This window comes from Lotus japonicus, chromosome 2 (assembly GCF_012489685.1).
Source record: "Lotus japonicus ecotype B-129 chromosome 2, LjGifu_v1.2".
Classification (NCBI taxonomy): domain Eukaryota; kingdom Viridiplantae; phylum Streptophyta; class Magnoliopsida; order Fabales; family Fabaceae; genus Lotus; species Lotus japonicus.
In genome coordinates this window covers 69,663,720-69,690,437 of record NC_080042.1, presented here as the reverse complement: position 1 = coordinate 69,690,437, position 26,718 = coordinate 69,663,720, and the positions used below count along the sequence as shown (strand labels likewise).

Genomic DNA, 26,718 nt, shown 5'->3' with positions numbered 1-26,718 from the left:
CTATCACTAGAGAAAATAGGAATCGAAGGAGATCAGCCCGACAGAATAGGAAGGCAAGTCTGTAACGGAAGCAAGCTCGCTAGCAAGACATTGCAGGGATGCAAGGATGTCTTTTCTGCCTTAGCCATAATAGGAATAAGAATCTGCTGGATCGGATGCCACCGTGGCCGCTGGAATAGCTTTTTTTAGTCCAGTTTTCCAACTTTTTGGAAGCGAAGCGACCTAGTCGAGCTATTGTCAATTTAAGTTGCGCCGCCTTCTTCATAGAAGCCGCCGGGTTGACCCCGAAGGCCGAATTCTATAGTAGAGAATGCTGCTTTAATAATAATTTGATGACCAATCTTCCTCCTCTATTTATAATCAATGATAATTATATGGTTTGCCCGTCAAAAAATAAAATAAAAAAAATACAAACTACTCAATTTGATAAATAAATTTAAAATGAGAGAGTTTGGGTGTTGCTCTAATAAGTTTAATAATAATTTATGAAAAAATTAATGAAGAAAATTAGCAATAATACAATTATTTATTGGGTGTTGCTCTAGTACCCTTTTTAAATGAGAGAGTTTGGAACCATTTCAAATAGTTCATTATTTTTTTTTTGGTACATCGAAAAATAAATAGTTCATTATTTGAAATGTAAATAACTAAATTGCGAATTATAAAAACATGACAAAATCAGACAAAAGGGTCCTTCACTTTGAGATGGAGCAAAATAAATTGCTTTATTTAAAATGGTGATTTCTATGCCTATTGGTAATTGATTGATTAAATTTAATTTTTTTTAAGGAAACTGATATTTTAAATTTAAATAACTATTCAAAATACAATGTTAATATATTGTTTTTGTTGGTCACTGGTGCTGTGCATGAGGATATTATCTCAGAATGAAGATAATGCAGATGGAAATAGTGCAATTTTGTATTGCAAGTGGTATGGTTTTGCCTTGTGGAATTTTGAAAGCTTTGTCTTTGGGTAATCTTTCATTTTGGATGCTTTATGGACGTATCTTTACTGTTAGTGTTGGGGTGTGGTCTTTTTGTGTGTGGATTTTGGGAATTCTTTTCTTGGTGGGTTCATGAGCATGAGCTATATTTAAAGTCACACTTTTTGGTTAGTTGTACTCTTTTTCCTTATCTAGGTTTTTATCTCAATTGGGTTTTTCCTAGAAAGGTTTTATCGAGACACTAGTCTGAAGTGTGGTCTTCTTTTCACCCTATTGCATGAGAGGGTTGTTCTCATGTTTTCTTCTTTCAATAAAACTTTTGTTGTCTAAAAAAAACAATGTTAATTTATTTTTAATTGAACGTGAAAACTGTGTGATATAATCACAATTTAGAAGGCATGTGGCTTCATAAAAAAATGTAAATGTCTTTGACATTCAAGAATAAGAACTCAAATATAACATATTGAATACTTATCTTATTACTTAAAAAAAAATACTTATCTTATTAGTAGACTAAAAATTATGAACTTTAAATTAAATTTATATACAACTCAAAAAAATCTTCCATCTCATTTTTTTTGTTATGCCTAGAACACTCCATTGCATACTTCATGTACTTCCCTAAGCGCCATCATCCATGGTCTGCTTGGCCTCTCCGATAATAATAGTATTTCTTCGTTTTTATTTCTTGTTACTTTCAATTATGTTCATATATTTGAACTTTATTTGTATTTCCAAAAATTCATTCAAGTAAAAAAAGTTCTACAAATATTAATTAAAGAAAACAAAATGCTTTTATAAACCAAATACGCCTATATTTTGCTCACTATTGCCTGCTTTTAAGCAATAAAATTAAAACGAAAGAAGCAAAGAGTTAGGAGGGAGGATTAAAAGACAATAAATCAAAAGTTAATAAAATTAGTTGGTTGTATGAAATGTTGTATTAAACGATCCAAGCAATTTGCTATGACTAAAACAACAATAATAAAACAACTGTAGCCTGCACACATACACAATATACTATCTATTTTTCAAGTTACATTGTGAGGCCTATTATAGTTTCAAGAGTTGTTACATGGTTAGTCCAGTAATAAGGTAAAAAATCAATAACAATAATCATATGGAAAATCCATTGTCAAAGTTTACATAAATTTAAGAGAAAATCAGAATGATTGTTCAAAACTAACATACCAATATGCTCTCTTATTGACGAATGAGTAACTGCAATCTCAATGTGAAAAAGTCGGCCCAGTTTGTAAATTATTCTGTGCATCAATAAGATCAACAGACATTGATGAAGGTATTCTGTGACGCTTCAAAATTCTAGAAGTGGCAATTTTTGCCGTTTCATAGTTCAAGACAATGACCCTATCATCTTCCAAATCGAACCGCAAGCAGTCTGTGCTACAGTTTTCAACAAGTTGGCGTAAATGTTCTAGATTGTCTAGTTCTGTTCCATTAACCTTCAAAACCTGGGTATCAGAATCAACACATCAAATAAGCACTAAAAGAACACCCCTTTTAAGTGAACAATATTAACAACAGATCTAAATGTGCATAGAGTAAAAAATTGATAATATTATTTCTAAAGCAATCTTGGTCATTGGCCCATTGAATTTGCATCTATACTAATGAATGAAATCTAAGATATTCATCATTACCAGATTTACTCATTGAATAAATAGCTAAAGCATATACAAGTTGGCACCTGTAACTCTGCAAGACGCTCATATCCAGCATTGATATCATCCATCAGGACCTAAAACAAATAAGATATTATTAATAGAAGCAATACCTGAACCAAATACATGCATTCATTTGCTGAAATCAACTCATAAATATACTCTACTTATCATTTCTCTTATATGAAAAAGTTCAATTTAGGTTCTCCCCAAAACGTAGGGAAATTATTGTGTGCACTTTTGTCTTCACTCCTTTGTCTAACATATATATCATTCACAATGTCACAAACTAATGTGGGATTATCATGGCAATGAGTTTTACAATGGTGGACCATATGTTTAATCTTAAAAGAGATGTTATTGAAAAAGCAAAGGAGTGAGGCACAGGATATGATAATCCTCTTCAAAGGAATCAAGAAACAAAAAAGGCCTCGGCAGTAACTGCACTTAAGTTAAAATGATGCTAACCTGAGACAAGATAACAAGTTGCTGATTTGCTTTCTTGGGTAATTCTCTCAATGCCCGTTCACACAAACGACGAGGTGATGTATTATACCAGTCTTCCCCGTACTCATGAAGGTATGGCTGGGTGAGAGGAGCAAATACCAAACCAGCAAAAATGTAATAACTTGGAAGTCTATCAAACTGATGAACTGGAACTAAGGGCTGGATCTGAAATATTGAAAGCAATATTAAAAAAAAAAAAAACTGTTGCCCAAAACCAATTTGTAACAAGTAGGAAATGGAAAAACTGCAGGGTGTACAGTTAGTGATGTCACCATTCAAACAAATCTATTTTCTCCTCCATACATTAAAATTATCAAATATTAAAACAAAATCAAGGGTTGAAATCCCTTTAGTTTCTGGCCACAGTCCCAATGCTCATTGGTGTGTCATTAGTGATTACTGGCCAATCCCAGGATTTTCCCACAGAGCCACTGCTCTCAGACATCAAGATCTGTCTGTTCACACATCACAGCTTGCAGGGTACAGTTACTTTTTTCTTTTGTATTTTGCTCTTCCTTCATGCTTCACAGTTCACATTCCTCAAATTTTGATCTAATACATTGGTTTTTCCATAATCTTTTTTTTTGTTGGTTCCATTTCTATATTCTCATTTTTTTAACATGACTTAAATTGATGGTGAATGTGTGATTACACTATAACTTGAGAACATGAATGTCTTCAATTTTGGGTAATTGTTAATTTTTTTAGCATTTAGATGTGTATATTTTTTATCTTGTATCTATAATATTTGGTATATTGGTCATTCCAGTATTTGCTGTTATGCTAACCTTTTCTGGGGTTGGTCGCTTTGCGCCACTATCCAAGATTGATAACTACAGTATAAACTATCTACAGCTCCATTCACGTGTAAGATCCAAACAGAAACTCACCCCATTAGTAACCAACTTGATGTAAATTGAAAGAAAGTCTTTAACGAATCATTTCACAACTGATCGAATCTTCCAAACCACTGAATTATCAACCCAATATCATTCTGATGGTTGCTGCCCTTTCCACAATGGTACTAAACGTATCTAACTTTCCCGAACTATATTTAAATCAAGTATGGATAATCATTAACTTATTACACATAAAACATATATAACTTACAGGTTGGAGAGTGATACTAAGTTCATGCTCTAGGCCATCCCGCAGAACTCTAACAATTGCATTTTCATTAGGCTTTTTCATAGACACCAAGTGATCAAATGTTATCCGTTCTCTGTTTCGGAAAGAAACTGCAATGCAATCATCATATCAAATGTTATCAATTCTCTGTTTCTCAAAGGTTAATTATATATAGAGTAAATAAGAAAATCCAGGAAAAAGTAAAGAAAGAACACACCTGTACCATCATTCGCTATAGGCACACCATCAAATGAAAGTATAATATCATCTTTCCTCAAAACTTTGTATGCATCTGAAAGTGGATTTATTTTGCTTACAAGCACCCCAGTCATGTTAGGTTGCATGCCAAAATGGTTTCTGAGGTGTACATTTTCAGTAGTCTGGCATGACAAACCCAGAGAGCAAAATCCAATATACTTCCCTTTTTCTTCTACACCAGATATAAAATGCTTTATTACAGGTACAGGTATAAGGTAACTGCAATATCCAATATGAAAGGAAGTAATCTAGTATGCAAAATTTGTTCTCTGTGTAACCTAACTGTGAACTAAAATATATGAAAATTACTGGCATGATTGAGAATTCATAAACCTTAAGTTTAAACTCAAGAATTATAAAGGCAAAGAAAATCAAAAGACTTACCCTATATTCTCAGCACCTGAAAGATTTTGGAATGCTACTCCAGCAACCTTCTTGCCCATAATTGCTGGGCCACCACTATTCCCTGGATTTATGGCTGCATCTATTTGTATTGCCATCAGCTGGGCTGCACCATGTACATATTGTGTAGGTTCAACCCTGGAAACGACCCCTTTAGTAACAGAAATGGTGTCACCACCTTGAGGATATCCCACAACAGCAACAGCTTCTTGTAGAAACGGAATGTCTCCAAACTCCAAGGGATTCATACCATCCCAAAATTCATCATTCTCAACAACCAATATAGCTAAGTCACATTCATGACCAACAGCTTTAACTTCTGCTTTATACTTGGTTGGAGAACCATGTTTCCTTACAAGTACAAATGAATGATCAGCTACCACGTGAGCATTCGTGAGAATCTTTCTGCCTAGAATTACAAACCCTGCATCACCATCGTAAAAGCTTTTTAGAGAAAGTAAAAAGTATCAGAGTAAACAGTCATGAATGGACAACAGGGCCAAGAGCAAAAATGCTTCAATAAATTTACAGAAAATTACTATTTCCACCCTCAACATATATGCATTTTTTCAATTGAGCCATTTGGTCTAATTTTATAAATAGATTTCTTAAATTTTTAATTCATCTGAGTGTAGTCCAGCCATACACAAAAAAAAAGCTGCATAGAACAAAACTGAAATAATAAAAAACATGAAAGCACACAACTGTTAAAAATAAACATCAGGGAATAATAATATATGAATTACATCTTGGAAACATGTAAAGCAGCAAGGCTTAATTTCAATCAACAGACAAAGAGAGGTCCTTCCTTTCAAATGAAGGTGCTAATTTATTTGCAGACCTGCAAATAAATTATGCAATTTCATATTCACATAGACGTAGCAGTTTGAGTTTATCTTATAGCATAAGCGCTTACGCAAGTGTTCAGGAGAGCATATTTAAATAGCTTATGACCTACCTATAAGTTGTTTTGAATTTATTTTCATAAGCTTTTCAGATTAGCTTATGAATAAGTGTGTATGCTTACCTATAACTTATTTTCAGCTTGTTTCAAATTGGAAGTTTGGAACTAAGTTGCTTACAATCACTAAGAATGAGTCAAACTCCAAGTAATCTGTTTCCACTTCCCAGGAGAAAATGCAAGCATCCAAAGTTAGTAACATGCGATATCTCAAACATATATGCTTCAGATATACAGTATTACAGTGTTATCAAATATCCGCCATGTCAGTTTTTTGGCTTTCCTCCATGGCAAATATCCTACCATATGGCCGCCAATTCCAACACTACTTGTCGTGTATGGTGGGATTTCACCATCCACAATTAACAACACTGCAGATATAACTACCAGACCATCTTGATTAAAGCTTCAGATTGCATCCACTGAAATCATCCACCTCGGAGTAGAATAAGCAGCTATTAGGTTGTTTCAAAGCGCTTAACCACCCTACATTCATTAAGATAAACATTCTATAGCTCCTCTAGTTTCCCCTCACTTCCTTCCAATCTCTTCCATTAAAACATAAGCCTCAACCCTCAAAGGTGTTAATGTTTGATAGATAAAATCTGAAATGCCTGTCATATCTATTTTGATTCTGATTTACACTCTAAAACTTACAAAGGAGCACCATAATAAGCTAGCTAAATACTGAAAAATTGTAAGTAAAATAATAAATTGAACTAACCAGAACCCATTGTTTCTCTCTGTGCCTTGTTCTGCCAAGGAAGCAAGTAGTTAGGACTACACGAAACAGTGAAAACCTTGACTACTGAATTCAATGCAAGCTCCACCGCCGTGTTATGCGACACGTCCGAGCCCGCGCCGCGATAACGGATAGGAGAGTGAGCCTTCCTTACCGGCGGCGTTCTTCCACCGCCGTGCCGGAACTTGTAAGACGTCAATGCCGGCAGAGGCAACCGTCGGATTTGGTTGTCAGTTTTTTTGATGAGATTGCAGTTCTTGGAACTGGATAGAGAGTGTGAATGAGTGTTCTTCTGTGTGGTTCTGGTGGTTGATGAAGTGAAACGGGAGAGGTTACGAACTGCACGAAGAATTGAAGCCATTTGTAAACCCCTAAACCTCAATGGTGCAGTTCAGGGGGTTTAGCTATTGAAGTTCAAGCTAGTGAGGCGGCATGGACTATTTTTGTTGATACTTAGGTTAAACATTTTCTTCACAACTAAGCCATATAATATTGTTTTTCACGTGATTAAACAAATTTTTATGGGTTAGATTGAATCATTCAAATTATCCTGATAAAAAATTCAAATTACAAAATTAACCTCATGGCTATTCTATTTACCTTCTTTCCTCACTTTACCGCATTGCATAGCCCGTTCACCGGCGTCGTGGCAAAGCCACCGCCATGTGACCATGGTGACAACTTCTTATCGTGTCTTTTCTAACATCGCACTTCGCCCGCAACTAGTTTCATTATGTTCACGTTTCTCTTTGTGCTAAGAAGTTGAAATAATAAGTGCTGGATTGGACGATTTTGTTGAGGGAGGGATGCTAGCAAGTAGCAACACTCTTTTTCTAGCATTCTAATTGATTGATTGATTGAAAAAGTCTATTATACACATTTAATAAACATATTAGATGTCAAGTATCATGGACACATTGATATTCATACTCACTTCATTAATAAATGAGTAGAACATGAGTATCCTTGAGTGCAAGTAATTTTATCCGCCTCAAATTTTTTATCCATAGATATTTACAGTATGAGTAATTTTATCATTCCTAGCATGAATTAATGTATCGCGTAATTGATAGTCGTGAGAGTTAAAACTAGTTCACTCAATTATTAGTACACTCAGGCCGATAAGTATTTTCATTCATGAATTTGAGAATCAAACTAGTAACCTCTTATTGAAGAGACAAATTGCTGAAATCAATTTATTTCACTTTATATCCTTTTCACACACATTTTTATTTTTAGGGTAAAATATGTTTTCCGTCCCTGGACTTTTAGCGAGTGCTGGTTTCCGTCCCTCGCCGGAGTAAAAGCCGACTTTAACCCTTGAACATAAGGAAAATAGATGGTTTTCGTCCCCGCCGGAGTGGTGGCGCTGACCACCGTCTCCACATGTATCGGCCATCCTACGTGGCACATCCACATCAGTTAATGAGGTCTAATTGGATTTTTATTTTTTTTAATTCCACATTAAATTAACTAATTATTAAATTATGAAAAATATTAAATAAAAATAACAAAATAATTATAACATAAAACCCTTCAACATCTTAAAATAAAATCTTCATTTCAACGCTTAACATCTTCCTAATCTTCATAACCACCATCAACATCTTCATCACCCATCACCATCAGCATCTTCCCCCACCATCAACATCTACCTCATCCATCATCATCAACATCTTCATCTTTAACAACACACCAAATCCCTAACCTCAGTTTATTTCCCTTTCAGATCTGAATGCCAACATACAAGAAGTTTGGGAGATGATGATTGGTTTCTGTAAAAAGGAAGGAACTTTAGTTGGATTTGGGTTTCGAATCTGGGTAAAGGTGGTGCCGATCTGATGGTATATGAGCAGTGGTGGTGGTTGCGTTTTGGGCGGTGGTGGTTGCGTTTTTTAGCGGTGGGGGCTCGGTTTCTGGTGGAGGGCGGTGGTTGTTGGTTCTAGGTGGGGGGTGTTACAGCAGGGCTTATGGTTCATCTTCTTCTCCTCTTCTTCTTCTCCAATTATCCATCATCAAGATCTGATTTTTGATTTTTCGTCTCTTCTTCCCCTTTTGCTGGATTCTGGGATTTTTGGGTTTCATAACTTTTGTTTGGGTTAGGGATTGGGGTTGCTATTGGGTGAGGATTGGGGTTTTGGGGAATAAGGGGTGGGGGTTGCGGTGCACGTTGGGGTTGGGTGGTAATTTTGGGTTGTTCCATCATACATGATATAGATAGTGTTTTTTGGGTTTTTGGGTGTTATGGGTTAAGGTTGTTTTTTAGTTTTGTGATTTTGGGTTGATGGTTTTCAATTTCTGGAAGGGAAAAGGATTAGGGCTGGGGTTGGGGTGACGGAGAGTGTGGGAGATGGGGGGTGGTGGGAAGAAGAAGAATAAAAAAGAAGAAGAAGAAGAAGAAGAAGAAGAAGAAAAAAGAAGATGAGATGCAGACGAGGTTGAAGAGGAAGAGATAAAAAATTTGAACAATTTTTATGTAAAAGTTCATCATTACAAAAAACAATAAGATTAAATAATTTAAGAATTAGATTAGATAAGATTTAGTTATCGTTATTACTTATTAGTGATTTGAGATTAAGAAAAAAAAAAGAAAAAAAATCCAGCTATGTTCATTAACTGATGTGCCACATAGGCTTCCCGTGACATGTGGCCACGGTGGTCAGCGCCACCACTCCAGCAGGGATGAAAACCAGCTATTTTCCTTATGTTCAAGGGCTAAAGTCAGCTTTTACTCCGGCGAGGGACGGAAACCAGCACTCGCTAAAAGTCTAGGGACGGAAAACATATTTAACCCTTATTTTTAACATAAGTGCATGTTTGGAGCATATTGTCCCTTCATTTTACAACCATAGCCTAATTCACTCTCTTCCGTGCGAGAGGTGCGAAATGATTATCATGAATCGCATTCAGGTTTCATCTCCTCTGTTGATGAAACCTTTCAGTTTCAGAGCATCAAAACCACTCCCACCATTCAAATGCCGCTGCACCACGAGCTCCGACGAGGAGAAGAACGTGAGCGGCAACAACAATCTCAACGACGCGCTGTCTGGGATAGTGGGCTCGCAAGTTGAAGAGCTCTTGAGCAGAAAGGAGAACAGGGTTTTGTTCGATGGGTTAGAGAAAGCTTCGCAGAGGGTTGAAATCGCTAAGTCGCAACTTGCAATGATTGAACAACAAGAACTTGCTGTCAAGCAGTTCAAGGATTATATTGACCAGCTTGAAAACAAAGCTTCTGAGGTACCCTTGTAACTTCTTTTCTGTTGTTTTTCTTCATTAGCATTCAGCAGTCAAAATCATTGGATGAAAAATTGAGAGTTGAGTTGTATTTTGCTTAAACTTCGCTGCACAGAGAAAAATCACAGAATAAAGATACCATGTTTATGACACTTTGATTTAACATAAACTTCAAAGTTTAGTTTTAGTTTTTGGTATAGGGTAAGATTCTGAGCCCAAAAAACCTATATTGAAGATTTACTTTTGTTTTATTGAAAGAGATTTGGTTGGAGCTCCTTGGGATATATAGCAAGTTTGGCTTAACTTCTCTTAGCTGATCAATTGTGACTCGTGACGCCTAGAGGCTACTCAAGTGATTATCCTCAGAATTTATTTTGACTTTAGAATCAAATGTAGAAGGATTCCCAAACATGGATTAAGTAAACTCGTGCCAGATATCTTATTCAAACTCATTTAGTGCTTCTGTCGTCAGTGGCTCGCAAGTTAGATAGAAGTGAAAATGATATCATTGTCAATAATATCCCTCATAATTTGATTTTTTATCGAGCTTAATGGCGTAGTGTCCATATAGCCGGCTTCACCTAGTGGGATAAGGCTTCTGTTGTTGTTGTATTTGTTGCTAATGCCTTCAAGTCTCAAGAAGATGAAGGAAATAGGGACAAAATTCACTATGGCCTTGAGGGATTTTATTTATGTGTTTCCTTGTTGGCTTTTGAGGTAATATATAAACCTGTTTGGTTTGGCTTTTCCCCTGATGTACATATGCATTCTTAGCAATTTCCTCTTGATCAAAAGTACTACCCTGTGATAAGGTGCTGTGCAATTCACCTTGTCTCGTTGACTTATTTCAATTGATTGCTTGATTTGTACATGAATCATTGCTAATCAAAATTGAGAGAGTGCAAGATTGCAGAATGTCAAAGAGAAATATCAGAAGCAAAAGCCTTGGTTGAGGAAGCAGAACGCACCCTGTCGCTAAATGCGGGAGGCCCCAAAGATGGGAGTGCATTCATGGGGATGGGAAGTGAAGAAATTGATCGGGATCAAGAGAGATTGGAGTCAGTCAAAGCAGCATCTATTTCTGCCCTTGTTGGTACCATTGCAGCGCTCCCCATATGCTACGCTCAAGTCACCGACCCAACTCAGCTGCTTCTGACTTTGGCAATCAACTTCATAAGCTGTGCATTGTTTGGAGTGACTTTTCGATACACTACAAGGAGAGACTTGGATGATGTTCAGCTTAAGACAGGGGTAGCAGCAGCTTTTGGCGTTGTTAAAGGTAATCACCTCACCTTGCCATCTTGTTAAGTAAGTTGAAAAATGAAAATTTACAACTACATTTTTCTTTTCTTTTTTTGGCCTTCAGTTGAATGCTCTATTGTGAATTTGTGACATTACAATATGAATCGTGATGCAGGTTTGGGAACCTTAAGTGGTGGACCACTTCTTGAACTGAACTTTGAAAGCTTCTTGTCACATTCCCAGGATGGCACAATTTATGTGTCTGAGAATGTTTTCATTTTTGTTTGTGCTGCTGTTGGTCTCGATTACTGTTTAAAGACAGGACTTTTGAGCCCTTTTCCGATTGATAGATCAGTTTAGTGGCAATAAGAATTATTTTTTCCAATTATCATAGCTTAAATTGAAATTGATATATTTGTGCCATCTTATCAGCTTTGAAGTTTCAACAAACTAATAGTCCACTCTATAGAAATGACTTATCAATGGTCCATGCTAAAAAACATCCATTTACATTCGAATATTTAATCATCGGCGTCGCTCAGCTGTGACTGTGATATTTGCCTATCTGAATTAACAATGCAGCATTTTTCTTCATTCAGCTTAGAACTGCATTTTTTAAATTCCAGATTTGGAATACTTGTTAAGTTATATCTTTTGGCGTGTGCGCTCAGTACTGATTACAGCACATTCTTAGCCTTCTGACTTCATTCACATAGCACCTTTCAAGCTTATCAAAGGAAAGAAACAGCACCTTTCAAAGTGAAGAACATTCTGTTGGACTAAGATGTTTTTACCATAAACGTTAAAGTTACACACAGGCATTTTAAGCTTCACCTCGGAGACAATGTTTAAGTGGACAATCAAATTGTATACACAAGTGAATTCAAGGATTAAATGGAGAGTGAGTAATCATTCCATGACCTAAACATGTTAGTTTACTCTTTCATTTTCTATTGAGCTATTTATGTTGGTTAACAGTTTACATCAGGAACTTGATACATTATGACAAGATCTTCTAAAGCTTCACCGTCTAAGTCAGTTGAAACCTTTAAGGAAACTTTTTGTGCAGTGTTACGACAATCTTTCAGCGGTTTCGTTCTCCAACCTTATTCCAGGTAAGCCGACGAAGCTGTTACCAGGCTCTGGTTTTTTAACTCCCCGTTCTTGCATTGACCTTCTCTCTTTGCTCATTTCATTCCATTGCCCAGTACTTGCATACATGTTTGCAAGAAGAACATAATCACTGCTATGGCACGGTTCCAATTCCAATAGATGTTTTCTCACCTTCTCAGCAAGTTTAACATTTCCATGAGTTCGACATGCAGCTAACAGTGACCTCCATACAATCGCATTGCACTCCATTGGCATATTCTTTATCAATATGTATGCTTCCTCAACTAAACCAGCACGACCCAAAAGGTCCACCATGCACCCATAATGCTTTACTGTGGGTTGAACATTATAGTCTCTGCTCATAATATCAAAGTACCGTCTTCCTTCATCGACGAATCCTCCATGGCTACAAGCACACAACACTCCCAAGAATGTAATACCATCCGGCCTCACAACATTCTCTTGTAACATTTCCGCGAAAAGTGTTAATGCCTCTGTCCCATTACCATGGGAAGCAAGCCCAAGAATCATGGTGTTCCACGAAATCACATTCTTCCCTTTCATGCTGCGAAATATCTCATAGGCTTCTTCCACTGCTCCACACTTTGCATACATGTCAACAAGGGAATTCGAAACTGATGTAATCTCACCAAGATAAGTTGCTCTTTGTATGCAGGAATGAACCCACCTCCCAAAAGCAAGTGCCCCCATTGCACCACAAGCTGAGAGGGTCACCACAAAAGTGGCATCATCAGGTCTCATCCCACTCTGCACCATCCTGGTGAAAAAATCAAGAGCTTCATTATACTTCCCACAACACACAAGGCAATCTATGATAGAGTTCCACGCGACTAAATCCTTGTTCAACATTTCCTCAAACAGTTGGTGTGCAGTTTCTATATCCTTCATCACCCCATACATATGAATCAGAGAATTCCTAACATGGGCATGATTTTCAACCCCAAGCTTCAAGGTGCTACAATGAAGCTGCTTCCCCAACACAACTGATCCCAACCCACCAACAATTTTGAGCAAGAATGAGAAAGTGAAGGTGTCTGGAACCACATGAGGTTCACCCTGCTGCATTCTCTTGTAGAATAAAACGGCCTTTTCAGGTTGATTCGTGTTACCAAAGCCCCTGATCATGGTGTTCCAGAGAAATGCGTCTGGTTTATCAACCCTGTCGAAGACAGAGACTGCGTAGTTCATGTCCCCCGCCGGAACAGATACTGCGCAGAAGACGATGATCTTTCCGACGACGAGGTGGTTCTGGTGGAACCCGGTCTGGTATATACGAGCATGAATCTCCTTCAAGTGGTTCATGGTGGAACACCGGTTGAAGAGAGTCATGAGAGTTTGCTGCGCCTTCCACAATGTTGCGTCCTTTGGGCTCATTGTACAGACTGCGGTGGTAGAGGTGGCGCTGCGGCGGTTTAACGGAGGTTTTGGCTTAGATATTAAAATGAGAATATACATAAGGAAGAAAGTGATATTAATACTTCTTTTTATCAATTTAAACTAATTTATATTTTATGAATTTTTAACAAAAATAATATAAGTGTTTTTTTTAATTCAATTTTTTTTCTAAATGAAAATAACATGTTGTTGGACAACGAAGTTTGGTCGTTACATTTTGTTAAGAGAGCATCCTTCATGCCTCATACCCAGATAAAAATAGAGGATTGGAAAATGAGAAGCTAATTGACCACTCTCTTTATAATCTTTTAAGGTAAAAATGCGTCAAATTTAATCTGTGAAATACTTTACAAATTATAATGATCCAATTTAGAGAAAAAGATGCCAAAGCAATCTTCACTAATCCTGGTTCAGAAAATATCATTTTATATTAAGCCATGAATGTTGAATAAATTATCTATCCTCATGATCAATAGCAGGATAATAGAGACTGATAAGTCACAGAACTACTATAAATTACTCCCTCCGTCCCTAATTATAAGCTAAAGTTGTAAAAATCACACTTATTAAGAAAGCCTTAATTGATGCATTGGTTTTCAAAAAAAATGTACAACTTTCTATGTTTACCCCTATTTATGATAACACTTTTTCATCATTGTACTACTAATGGTGGTGCTCCACTACCAATAAATGCAAGGGTGAATATGGAAAGAAATATTAACTTTTGCAAGGTTAGCTTATATTTATTGACACAAAAAAAATTTCAATGTTAACTTATAATTAGGGACGGAGGGAGTACTAGATAAACTCATAAATATAAGGACATTGAACAAGTGATAACAAGTTTCCGTACATATGAAAAGCTACCTTGTGAGTTGTGACCTTGAAGAATCAAAAGTAATTAATGTATATCACACTAAAACTTGAAGGCTTTCAGTTTTTCCATAGAATAAGCACCAAGGGACTCTCTTAATTAATGGTGAGTGGAAGATATAAATTCAGTTGATGGAATCAAGATACATGCGCTGTATACAAATTCACAGTTATAAAAACTAACCCTTAAAATGTCTTCTAAACTCTGAGTTCATCATTTCATCTATAGAAACGGTATTCTGTCACTTGGGTGAGAATGGCCATAAAATATGAGGGTCCTGCAATAGGAATTGATTTAGGCACCACCTATTCATGTGTTGCTGTTTGGCAGGAACAGAACAATAGGGCTGAGATCATTTTCAACGAACAAGGAAATAAAACTACTCCTTCCTTTGTTGCTTTCACTGATACTCAAAGATTGATTGGTGATGCTGCCAAAAATCAAGCTGCAGCAAACCCATCAAATACTATCTTTGGTAATTGATTTTCTTTTTTTTCAGTCTTAATTTCATTCATGGCTGCTGTGTAGTTATCTGAACAAGACAAATTATAAATCAATGTTGTTTTTACTTTTGCAGATGCAAAGAGGTTAATTGGTAGGAAATACAACGATTCAGTTGTTCAGGATGATGTTAAGCTCTGGCCCTTTAAGGTCATTGCTGGTAGTGATGACAAACCCACTATTGTTGTTAAGTACAAGGGTGAAGAAAAGCACCTTGTTCCTGAGGAAATCTCATCCATGGTTCTCACAAAAATGAGGGAGACTGCTGAGGCATTTTTAGGGTCACCTATCAAGAATGCTGTGGTTACCGTGCCGGCTTATTTCAATGATTCCCAACGAAAAGCCACCAAAGATGCTGGTACTATTGCTGGCCTCAATGTTCTGCGGATAATCAACGAACCAACGGCTGCAGGTCTTGCGTATGGCCTTCAGAAGAAATCTAGTTTTTCTGGAAAGCGAAATGTTTTCATATTTGATCTCGGTGGTGGAACTTTTGATGTGTCTCTTCTCACTATTGAGGATGATAGCTTTGAAGTGAAGGCCACTGCTGGTGATACTCACCTTGGAGGAGAGGACTTTGACAACAGAATGGTGAAACATTTTGTCAAGGAGTTTAAGAGGAAGCACAAGAAGGACATTAGTGGGAACCCAAGAGCCTTAAGGAGGTTGAGAAGTGCTTGCGAGAGGACAAAAAGAACACTTTCATTCGCTGTAGATACCACCATTGAGGTAGATGCTTTATTTGAGAGCATTAACTTCTCTTCTTCAATTACTCGTGCCAGATTTGAGGAACTCAACGCGGATCTATTTACAAAGTGTATGGAGACAGTTGAGAGGTGTCTTAATGATTCTAAGATGGACAAGAGTGATATAGAAGATGTTGTCCTTGTTGGTGGATATTCTAGGATTCCCAAAGTTCAGGAGCTTTTGCAGGATTTTTTTGAAGGTAAGGAACTATGCAAGGGGATCAATCCTGATGAGGCTGTTGCTTATGGTGCAGCTGTGCAAGCTGCTTTGTTCAGTGAATGTGCCATTAAGAATGTTCCGAACTTGGTGCTATTGGATATTACCCCGTTGTCTTTAGGTTGGGGGCTAATAAGAGATCGCATGAGTGTAGTGATTCCTAGGAATACTACTATTCCTATAAAGATGACAAAGGATTATGTTACAGTTAAAGATAACCAATCTTATGTCTTGATTAAGGTTTATGAGGGTGAGAGAACTAGAGCAAGTGATAACAATTTGTTAGGCTCTTTTCGTCTTACTGGCCTCCCTCCTGCTCCTCGTGGCCATCCTTTTGATGTATGCTTTTCTATAGATGAAAATGGCATCCTAACTGTTTCTGCTGTGGAAAAAACCACTGGAAATAAGAATGAGATTACCATAACCAATGAAACAGACAGGCTGTCAGCTAAAGAAATCCTAAGATTGATTCAAGAAGCTGAGAATTACAAGGCTGAAGATATGAAGTTTAAGAAGAAAGTGAAAGCAATGAATGCTCTTGATGATTACGTTTACAAGATGAAAAAGCTTATGAAGGATAAGTGTGTCAGTTCTAAGCTTTCTCCAATGGACCAAGTTATGATCAAGTCAGCAATTCTAAAGGGCCAAGATTTGCTTGTTGATGACCAGCAGGAAGAGAAGTTTGTGTTTGTGGACTTATTAAGGGAGCTTAAGAGCATATTTGAACCTGCAATTGTCAAGATCAACAATGCTTGGACAGATGTGTATAGTGATGAGGATTAATAAAATTGTAGTAATTTGCTTTGCATTCATCAATTTCAGCTTTCTCATGTTTACAGCTTTATCATTATTCTTCTTTGATTACAATGCTATGATTGTAGTATTTTCCTTTTTATTTTTGGTATTGTTTAGTTCCATTGAGATTAGTTGTGAAGTAAATGGAAATCAAGTCACATCTATTACCTTAAATATTTCACTTAAGAACTACATAGGACAAGTAAAGTTCTGTCTACCTAAAACAAACTCAAATTTCCTTCACTGATTATATTTTGGTCTCTTTGTTATTAGTTTAAAAAGTTTTTTACTAGATAGTTTGGGCTCCTTAACCATTTAGTTCAGGGTTTGATCCTTAAGTGGTGTGATGGAAAGAGATAGGCAGGGCAACCTATTTGAATCATTTCATGTTGCTTAGAATTGAGGTAGGAAACTCATATTAACCACATATCACCTTATGTTAACCACACTTTTGGAGGTGTTTGTTTCACGGATTGGAAAATGATACCCGGGAATCTTGTTCCCGGGAATGTTATGATGAGAATGTTATTCCCAGACATCTTTAAAAAATTCGTTTGGTTCACAAAATCAGTTCCTGAGAATCTTTTTTAATATTACTGGGTATAATTATAATATATGTTTGGTTCAAAATGTATATTCCTGGGAATAGATAGTAAAATTATTAAAATACCCTTCGCGGTAAAAGACAAGGGTAGTGGATAGTTGGTAGTGGGTAGTGGCAATTCAGAGATTTCACACCAAAAATCTCATTCCCTTCTATTCAGGATTCAACTTACCCACCTCTCCATCATGGGAATGAGAAATGCTTCTGGATGGGCATATGACTTACCCAGGAATGAAAGATACCCGGGAATATTTTTTTCAAATCTGCTACCAAACACTGGAATGTAGATTCCGACCCAAACATTCCCAGGAATCTTTTTCCAATCCGTGAAACAAACGCCCCATTTACATATAATTAACAGTATAGTAGATAGGACAAATAAATTCAATATCCACCACAAAATGGTCAACCTTATAAAAGCATGAATATTGGCCATAATTAGACCATACATTCGTTCAAAAAGAAAGCTACATCCAAACAATCATAGATAATAATATCTTCTAAGTTCTAACTAAACAAGTTGGCAATTCCCATTATACCGTACAGTTAGCAGATTCAGAGCAAGAGTTTCGCCCAAGCTTGCTTCAAAATGGCTTGCAGCAGCAACCTGGATAACACCACAATCATCTCTAATCACGAATCCATTAAGACCTGGGCATGGAAGGTTCCATTTCTGGTGAGTTTTAGGGAATAACAGATTTAAGGTTACTTGAATTCCATATATCTAGAAGCTCAATTGCTCTATTTAACACACTTCTCTATTAATTGAATAGGATAGGATATCATTCTGATGTTTCCACGAAGACCAAACTATAACTGCGCGACAGAAGTCAAAGAGCCAAATATGAAACAGAAAAATAATAAATTTTGATTCCTAATGAAGTAATATAAGATAAATTTTTATTTCTAAAATCAAGTGATTAAGAGTAAATTGATTTCTAAAATCAAGTGATAAAGAGTAACTCAAATAAATTTAAATTCAATTTTAAATGTAATTTTGATTTTAGGAATAACTATCATCCTAATTTGAAAACAAATTGCAACAATAAATCTTGAAAACAAAAAATCTCTTGATTACAACAATTATAGCCATATTATCAACCATCTTCTCTACTTCTGTTACAGCATTACAATAAAACAGAAGTCCAACAACAGAAACAAAGAAAAAAAGGGGAAAACAGCCCCCATAAACAAAAGAAGAAGCTAAAAAGGACTAGAAAGCCAGACAGGAAAACACAGCAGCTACTGATCAATTTAATAGATGATGAAGCTATTAATGGCCAAAAAATATGAGGGACCTGCAATAGGAATTGATTTAGGCACTACCTACTCATGTGTTGCTATATGGCAAGAACAGAACAATCAAGCTGAGATCATTCATAATGAACAAGGAAACAGAACCACTCCTTCCTTGGTTGCTTTCACTGATACACAAAGCTTGATCGGTGATGCTGCCAAAAATCAGGCTGCAACAAACCCATCAAACACTGTCTTTGGTAATTGGTTTTCTTTTCTTTTAGCGTCTTAATTCCATTCATGGCTTCTATGTTTTTATCATAACAAAACAAATTATACATCAATATTGTTTTTACTTTTGCAGATGCAAAGAGGTTGATTGGAAGGAAATACAGTGATTCAGTTGTTCAGGAAGATGTTAAGCTCTGGCCTTTTCAGGTCATTGCTGGAACTGATGACAAACCCACTATTGTTGTTAAGTACAAAGGTGAGGAAAAATACCTTGTTCCTGAAGATATCTCATCCATGGTTCTCACAAATATGAAGGAGATTGCTGAGGCCTTTTTGGGGTCACCTGTAAGGAATGCAGTTATCACTGTGCCTGCTTATTTCAATGACTCTCAGCGAAAAGCCACCAAAGATGCCGGAGCTATTGCTGGCCTTGATGTTATGCGGATAATCAATGAACCAACCGCTGCAGGTCTCGCATATGGCCTTCAAAAGAAATCTCGTTTTGATGGTAAGCGGAATGTTTTCATCTTTGATCTTGGTGGCGGCACTTTTGATGTGTCTATTCTCACAATTGAGGATGATAGCTTCCAAGTGAAAGCCACTGCTGGTGATACTCACCTTGGAGGAGAGGACTTTGATAACATACTGGTGGACCATTTTGTTAAGGAGTTTAAGAGGAAGCACAAGAAGGACATTAGTGGGAACCCAAGAGCCTTAAGGAGGTTGAGAAGTGCGTGCGAGAAGGCAAAGAGGACACTCTCATTTGCCACTGATACCACAATTGAGGTAGATGCTTTATTTGAGAGCACTGACTTGTGCTCAGCAATTACTCGCGCCAAATTTGAGGAACTGAACATTGATCTCTTTAAAAAGTGTATGGAGACAGTTGAGAGGTGTCTTGAAGACTCTAAGATGGACAAGAGTGACATAGATGATGTTGTTCTGGTTGGTGGTTCTTCTAGGATTCCCAAAGTGCAGCATCTATTGCAAGATTTTTTCAATGGGAAGGAACTATGCAAGGGCATCAACCCTGATGAGGCTGTTGCTTATGGTGCAGCTGTTCAGGCTGCTTTGTTGACTGATGGCGTAATGAATGTTCCAAACTTAGTGCTTTTGGATGTCACACCTCTTTCACTTGGCACATCTGTAAAAGGAGATGTCATGAGTGTGGTCGTTCCTAGGAACACTACCATTCCTGTGAAGAAGACACAAGGATACATTACAATTGAAGATAACCAATCCAGAGTCTTGATTGAGGTTTATGAGGGTGAGAGAACAAGAGCCAGTGATAACAATTTGTTGGGTTCTTTTTATCTTACTGGCCTTACTCCTGCTCCTCGTGGCTCTCCTTATGATGTATGTTTTGCTATAGATGAAAATGGCATTCTAATTGTTTCTGCTGAGGAAAGAACCACTGATAATAAGAATGAGATAACCATAACCAATGAAACAGACAGGCTGTCAGCTAAAGAAATCAAAAGAATGATTCAAGAAGCTGAGAATCATGAGGTTGATGATATGAAGTTCAAGAACAGGGTTACAGCAATGAATGATCTTGATCTTTACCTTTACAAGATGAACAAAAGTATGAAAGATAAGTGTGTCAGTTCTAAGCTTCCCTCAATAGTGCAAGATAAGATCAATTCAGCTATTGTAAAGGGCAAAAGTTTGCTTGATGATGGCCAGCAGCTAGAGACATCTGTATTTGTTGAGTTTCTAATGGAGCTCAAGAGCATTTTTGAACCTGCTATGGCCAAGAAATCAATTGCTACTAGGACCTGGGGCAAGTTGAAGAAGCTTATATAGTTCGTTTAATAATTGAGTTTGAATTGTTTTTAGGTCCCTTCTGTGGTGCCTCCTCCCAGGCGCAGGTATGGTGCCTCTGCCTATTTGGACCAGTAAGAATGTGACATGTATTAAATGAGTTGACTTTTTTTTTTTTCTGAAATGAATTAAAATAATAGGAAATGATTTTCAGAAAATATGGTTTTATAAAAATAAAATATTTATTAATTTGCTAACAGGTCCCTCAATTAATTAGTTACCACAGTAAAAGTAATACCCTCATTTGAATTGATGTGACTATTGATGTTCCCTCTGTTTTGATAACTGATACACTTCAATATTTTCATCATTTCTCAACACCATCTTCATCCTTCCCAAAGCAGAACATTCCAGAGAAAGAGAAGTGTGAGAGACTGAGTGGCGGAGACGACGAGAGTGATCGACGGTGGAACGGCGGTGGAACGCGACGACGAGGACCGACGGTGGAACGCGACGACGTGAGAGAAGAAGGCGCCAGCGACCTACGGTATGTTCTTCATCTTTTCTTTTCGTAGTTTTGATCTTCAAGTATTCTCTTCTGGGGTTTGGATCTTAATGAAAGAATGGTTTTTTTCTCAGGGTTTGTGTTCTGATATCGTTCTCATATCTTTGTCTGAGTTAAAGTTTTGATGTTTTGATGTTTACGGTTATTTTTCATAACTTGTAATTACAATTATTCCGAATAGGCTGTAGATTTGAAAACCAACCTTGTATATCACATGCATGTCATTCCCCTTTCTTTGTCTGCATTAAAGGTTTGATTTTTATGTTATTTATGGTTTGTAGATTTGTTATGGAACCTTGTTTATCACATGAGTGTTCTTTTTTTGGTGGGATTGAACCATATTTTTATGTTGATATTGAATTTTAAACGTCTGGGTTCACATTCTTAATCTGTGCTTTGAACTGATTATTTGTGTTTTTGAAGAGATGAGTCAAACAAGTGCTTATGGCCCTTACTCACCTGGTTTCAATACTGTGATAAAGTTAAACCTGGTAATTTTTAGCTCCTTCCATTTGTGTTGGTATAGTTATATGGTTTAAACATCAATTTTAATAAGTTTTATTGGAAAAACATTAGGATGACGTGGAAGTTCCAGTAGAGTTTATTGCACAATACAAATCTATGCTGGGAAATCATGTTGTGGTTAGGGATCCTGTAGGGGGGAGTTCACCTTTCAGTTGGTTGTGGGTAATAATGGAGGTTTGCTCATTGATGCTGTGGTCAAGTTTGTAAAAATGTATGATTTGAAAAGAAATCATTGGGCAGATTTCTCCTATTGTGGAAAGAACAAGTTTTCTATCAGGATATTTGATAGACTGATGAATCAAATAAGCTATGGTGCTGGCCCTTCTGTAAGGCAACCTGATGTTGGGAATTCAGGTAAGAATGGTGAAGAGGTGGTTGTGTCTGATGTTGGTGATAAGGATGAAGTTGGTGGGGAAGTTCTAGTGGATGATGTCGGTGGTAAGGTTGAAGTTGGTGGGGAAGTTTCAGTTCCAGTGGCTGATGTTGGTGATAAGGATGAAGATGGTGTGGAAGTTCCAGTTCCAGTGGCTGATGTTGGTGGGGAGATACCATTAGCTGATGTTGGTGGGCAGTTTATGGATGTGGATAACATTGAAGAGAATGATGTAATTATGATATCAAGTGATGATGAGGAGGATGATGGAATTGTGCAATTAAGTGATGAGGAGGAGGATGATGGAATTATGCAATTGAGTGATGGAGAGGAGGATGATGGTGTGGAGAGGGTTATTCATAATTTTGATAAGGTCATTAGCAGCTCTGATTCTGGTGGAGGCCAGACAATGGTAAGTACTTGTTTTTAAATTGTAGTGCTACTTGTTTTTAAAATTTCGTTTGCTGTATGTGATATCTAATACAATGTTTATTTTTTTATTTTCAGGCATTGCCTAAGTTGTATGTGGTGAATCATATTAGGGCAAACTGGGAGAATATCGTTCTACAAACCCCTAGGGGTAGAACTTATAGTTGTCCGCTGAAAAGAAGGAATCCAAGGAAGATTGATACTCCAATCCACATTGCAAAGGATTGGTATCAATATGTGAAGGATCATGAGTTGAAGTATAGGGATGTTGTGCACTTTAGGCCAGTTAGCACTCACAACAATTTGGTTAATGTTACCATTACCCGTGGGCAGCCGTAGTGAGTTTGATGTTTTGTTGATTTCCTATTAATGTTTTCAGTTTGGACCTTGTATGTTTTGCCTTTGTTTTGTGCAACTTTTGGACTGGCTTGATGCCCCTGGCTTGTTAGACCTTTTTGGATATGTTTTGTGCAACTTGGTGTTTTATGGATATTAGTTAATCAATGACTTAATATGTTATTAAGGTTTCAATTATTTACTTATTAGTATATTTCTGTAGTGTATAATATATGGCATCTCAATCATTCTCTTCGACACAAAGAAGAAATGGGATTGCTGATGGAAGGCTCTGTACTTGCGGCCTTACCCCAGCCCTAAAGACTTCATGGTCCAGTAGTAATTATGGACGAAGATATTTTCAATGTCCTTTGAAGGTAAACAGGGAGTTTTTGTTATGTATTCAGTTGACAACAAGGAATATATAACTTATGAACTTAAATATACGCAGGCTTGTGGGTATTATGATTGGCTTGATCCCCCTGTGCATGGGCAAGTTGTTGAAGCCCCCATGACTGCTGCTGTGACTCCTGGTCAAGTTGTTCAAGCCCCCATGACTGCTGCTGTGACTCCTGGTCAAGTTGATGATTGCTTTGAAGGATTAAAGAGGGCAGAAGCTTTGATCTCTGACTACAAGAGAAGGGAACAAATGTATTTCATTGTTGTTGTTGTCTCTTTGGTAGTTGCTGTGCTACTTATTTTGTTTAAGTGATTTACACAAGCTTTGGATATGTAAAACTGTTTTTGAGAAGTGGTCACATGTATGTGTACTCTTTTTGAATTATTAACTCTTTTATGAGAAGTGCTCACATGAGTCCTCTTTTTAAACTTATCTAAATTTACATTTTTTAGTATACATAATAATTTAATGAAACTGTGTAAGTAGATGATGAGAAACCTCCCAAGATGACTATGATAAAACTATGTAAGTAGATGATGAGAAACCTCCAAAAATGACTATAATAAAACTATGACAAAAGAGCATACAAAAGAACCAAGAACATTTGCTATATTAAGTGAAAACTGGTCCAAATAAAATAGTGAGTAAGTAGTGCTCTTGTCAAACTTGACTATGATTTACTATGTCAAAAGATGTTACTATCGCTATGAAACATGTTTTCAACTGTTTTTAAGTGAAAATGGGTCCAAATAAGGTTGCTCTTGTCTAAGTTAGGTTGATCTTTCTATTGCTATGAATCATGTTTCTATTTTCAATAGAAAATGGTCCAAATATATAACTAAGTTGCGCTCTTGTGTTCTTGTTTAAGCTATAGCTATTATTGCATTTGAAGAAAACATGATCTAATAAACATGATATAAGACAACCAACGCATAAAAATTTATAAAAGGGTTTTTTGGCAACTAGTGCCTTAACAAGCAAAATTTGGCAACTAGTGCCTTAACCTGATGAACAAAATTTGGCAACTACAAGTGCCCTGAAAAAGGATTCAATGCGTCCACGCTTGCGCATACACAAAGATAAAGCACGGAATAAAAAATATAGATTGTGTCTAACAATAACCAAGATTACAAAATCAGCAAGTCTTTGGCACCCCTTTCTTCTTGTTTCCAGCTTCTGATATCCTGTTGTAGTACACCAATGATTTTGATAGCATAACTCCTTGAAGAAAATTATGTGAATGGAGAACAAGGTCCACAACAAGTTTCAATCTTGTGAAGTTATCAACCTCTATCTTGTATCCATTTATCCCCATCTGGTTCATCCAAGTTGCAACAAAAACTCCACAGTCGTTTCTGCATGACAGAAAACAATTTTCAATCAGTAAGTTACATGGTTTCAAAAGTATAAAAGAATTAAATTGTTATATGTAACTTACGAATCTTTCTTTTGAACCATAAGCCCTTCTGGGATAACCATTTTGAATTCAGACACAATAGGCTTAGGGCTATCATCGATGAGATAAAATGACTGGTCTTGCAGAAGTTCTTCCAAATAAATACACTACGAGCAACAAGTTTTCTCTTAGTAACAAAATTAATAACACAAATCATGTAATCAAAAAAGTAAATTCATTATAAGGTTATACCAGTAGTTTGGTACGCCTAATTCTGGCAAGCATCCTGCCTTCTTCCGGATAGCTGTCGAGATACACTACTTGCTCATTCTTAAAGTCCAGGACTATAAGGTACCAGTGCTTATTGTCATCGTTAACAGGAATAAATATCTGGCAGAAAGCAACCATGTAGATAAAGCTCAAACAAGCTACATTTTGAATGAAATGATATGTTACACAATTATTGAGTTACCTTTTCAAGAAGGTCTACTTTCCCCCATGAAATTTGCCTTAATTAAAATCTTCATAGAATTAGGGTTTGTAGTCCATGACAAAATAGCTTGCTACAGTGGAAAAGAACAACTTCAGTGAACTTTATATTTCATTTCTATTAAACAGAACTTGCCATTAAGAATGAGCAGATGATATTACCGAAACATTTGTTGGGAAAAACCATATGGGTGGATTTTGATTAAAAGACCTCTCCTTCTTGGTCAACAAGCAAGCTAGCAAGTTAAGCAAATCCGTCACCAACTCTCCTTTTGGTTTCAGGCACTGCAGCACACCACGGGTTCCATCCGAGAAAGGGATTTCAGGCTTCACCAAGGCCTCTTTCCTGCCATGAACATAACATGCATATTAAATTAGCTCTTCTACTGAGTATCAAAAAATAATTTAACTACGTAAATAAAAACTCAGACATTTTACCAAGCCATGTCATCTTTATTGGCCTTCTTAAAGATATAAGATGCCACAGCCGTCTCAGCATAAGATAGTTGGAATGTTGTTCTCATTCTTGAATATCTTGTTCAGGAACTACAAGATACACATGTATGACAGTCAATTTAACAAGTAAAGTTCTTAATTAATGGGTCAAAATTTTAAAACTTACCGGTGGAACATAATGAGGGGCAACTATTTTCAGGTTTTTGGGGGATTGAAAGTCAGCATTGGTAATTTGGTTTCCTGGATTTGTGTCCTGTGACGTAACAGGTGGGCTGAAAAGCTTCCTAACAAGTGAACTGTGATTTTCTGTAGATGTTGGTGCGATCTCAACGGTTTCAGTTTGGATTTCAGTATTTGGTGTTGGTAGGTCAGCAATAGGTGTTGGGAGTTCAACCGTTGGTGCAACAAACTTTTGCATGATTTTCTCTATCGCTTCAGGTATTGGTTCAACTGATGAAGATGGATCTAACTGTGTTCCTTCTGTGGAAAGAATCTGGACACATTTGGACTTTATCATTGTTTGTGTCAACCACCCAATACTAGCCATAATAGCTTCCATGTTTGCCTCCAACGTATTAAATTTCTCTTCATTAACCACTCCCTGCATTGTAAAATATAAAAAAAAAATTTAAACCTTGGCTATAGGTTTCACAGCTGTAATTTAAGCAGGGATTCAAGGTTTCCTAATTTGAATCCATTATATGAAGTTTAATTTGGCATACTACTATGGTAAGCAAGGGAATAAGATACGGAAAATTCAACTGAAGCAATTTAAGCTATTTAAGTGAAAAGTAATTCATTTTACTTCAAAACATACCTTTTTTTTCTTGTCATCTTCTTGTTGATCACCATAATATGGAAGATTCATGTTCAGCTGCAGCCCAGAATCTTGATTACTGCAAATAAGATATGAATGTCAAAAACCTACGAAACCTAATACATAAACACGACAGAACAGAAACAGAGTTTTAGATGAGTAACACTGATTACCTCGAAGATATGAGTACCAAAGAAGGGTTAGCGTTCTGATTTGGGACGGTGAAATCCAAGTCCGGCGAATTGACGGAGATGCAATCCACTTCTCGACGATTTCGCTTCCGGTGGCTTCGTCGAACAACTGGGGCTCCTTTCGTTTTCATGGTAGACATCA

General features: G+C 36.8%; 5 protein-coding genes across 8 annotated transcripts; 3 read left to right on the top strand and 2 right to left on the bottom strand.

Annotated features, from left to right (window-relative positions):
• Positions 1-1,928: 1,928 nt before the first annotated feature.
• Positions 1,929-7,089, bottom strand: LOC130739138 (protease Do-like 10, mitochondrial). Its single transcript, XM_057591375.1, has 7 exons — positions 6,609-7,089; positions 4,906-5,347; positions 4,481-4,740; positions 4,246-4,373; positions 3,097-3,300; positions 2,655-2,705; positions 1,929-2,418 (listed from the first exon to the last, which is right to left on the bottom strand). Exons 1-7 carry the CDS (start codon positions 6,985-6,987, stop codon positions 2,176-2,178), a joined length of 1,707 nt encoding a protein of 568 aa, XP_057447358.1. The 5' UTR covers positions 6,988-7,089; the 3' UTR covers positions 1,929-2,175.
• A 1,682-nt stretch (positions 7,090-8,771) lies between these two features.
• Positions 8,772-11,525, top strand: LOC130739140 (uncharacterized). The gene is made up of 3 exons (XM_057591377.1): positions 8,772-9,863; positions 10,767-11,139; positions 11,278-11,525. Exons 1-3 carry the CDS (start codon positions 9,513-9,515, stop codon positions 11,460-11,462), a joined length of 909 nt encoding a protein of 302 aa, XP_057447360.1. The 5' UTR covers positions 8,772-9,512; the 3' UTR covers positions 11,463-11,525.
• Positions 11,526-12,046: 521 nt separating this feature from the next.
• On the bottom strand, positions 12,047-13,860 carry LOC130739139 (pentatricopeptide repeat-containing protein At4g21065-like). Its single transcript, XM_057591376.1, has one exon. It carries the CDS (start codon positions 13,689-13,691, stop codon positions 12,174-12,176), a length of 1,518 nt encoding a protein of 505 aa, XP_057447359.1. The 5' UTR covers positions 13,692-13,860; the 3' UTR covers positions 12,047-12,173.
• An 801-nt stretch (positions 13,861-14,661) lies between these two features.
• Positions 14,662-16,912, top strand: LOC130739137 (heat shock cognate 70 kDa protein-like). Its single transcript, XM_057591374.1, has 2 exons — positions 14,662-14,980; positions 15,083-16,912. Exons 1-2 carry the CDS (start codon positions 14,761-14,763, stop codon positions 16,750-16,752), a joined length of 1,890 nt encoding a protein of 629 aa, XP_057447357.1. The 5' UTR covers positions 14,662-14,760; the 3' UTR covers positions 16,753-16,912.
• A 908-nt stretch (positions 16,913-17,820) lies between these two features.
• On the top strand, positions 17,821-23,649 carry LOC130739136 (heat shock cognate 70 kDa protein-like). 4 transcript variants are annotated; one of them, XM_057591371.1, is made up of 6 exons: positions 17,821-18,044; positions 18,494-18,864; positions 18,969-20,706; positions 21,004-21,146; positions 23,051-23,204; positions 23,279-23,649. In XM_057591371.1, the coding sequence occupies exons 2-3, from the start codon at positions 18,630-18,632 to the stop codon at positions 20,639-20,641; spliced, it is 1,908 nt and encodes a 635-aa protein (XP_057447354.1). In that variant the 5' UTR covers positions 17,821-18,044; positions 18,494-18,629; the 3' UTR covers positions 20,642-20,706; positions 21,004-21,146; positions 23,051-23,204; positions 23,279-23,649. The 4 variants fall into 4 exon arrangements, with proteins under 4 accessions (XP_057447354.1, XP_057447353.1, XP_057447355.1 ...); XM_057591370.1 differs by lacking the exons at positions 23,051-23,204; positions 23,279-23,649 and adding exons at positions 21,588-21,655; positions 21,741-21,894; XM_057591372.1 differs by lacking the exons at positions 23,051-23,204; positions 23,279-23,649 and adding exons at positions 21,588-21,655; positions 21,741-21,894 and having other exon boundaries at positions 21,001-21,146.
• The last annotated feature ends 3,069 nt before the right edge of the window (positions 23,650-26,718 follow it).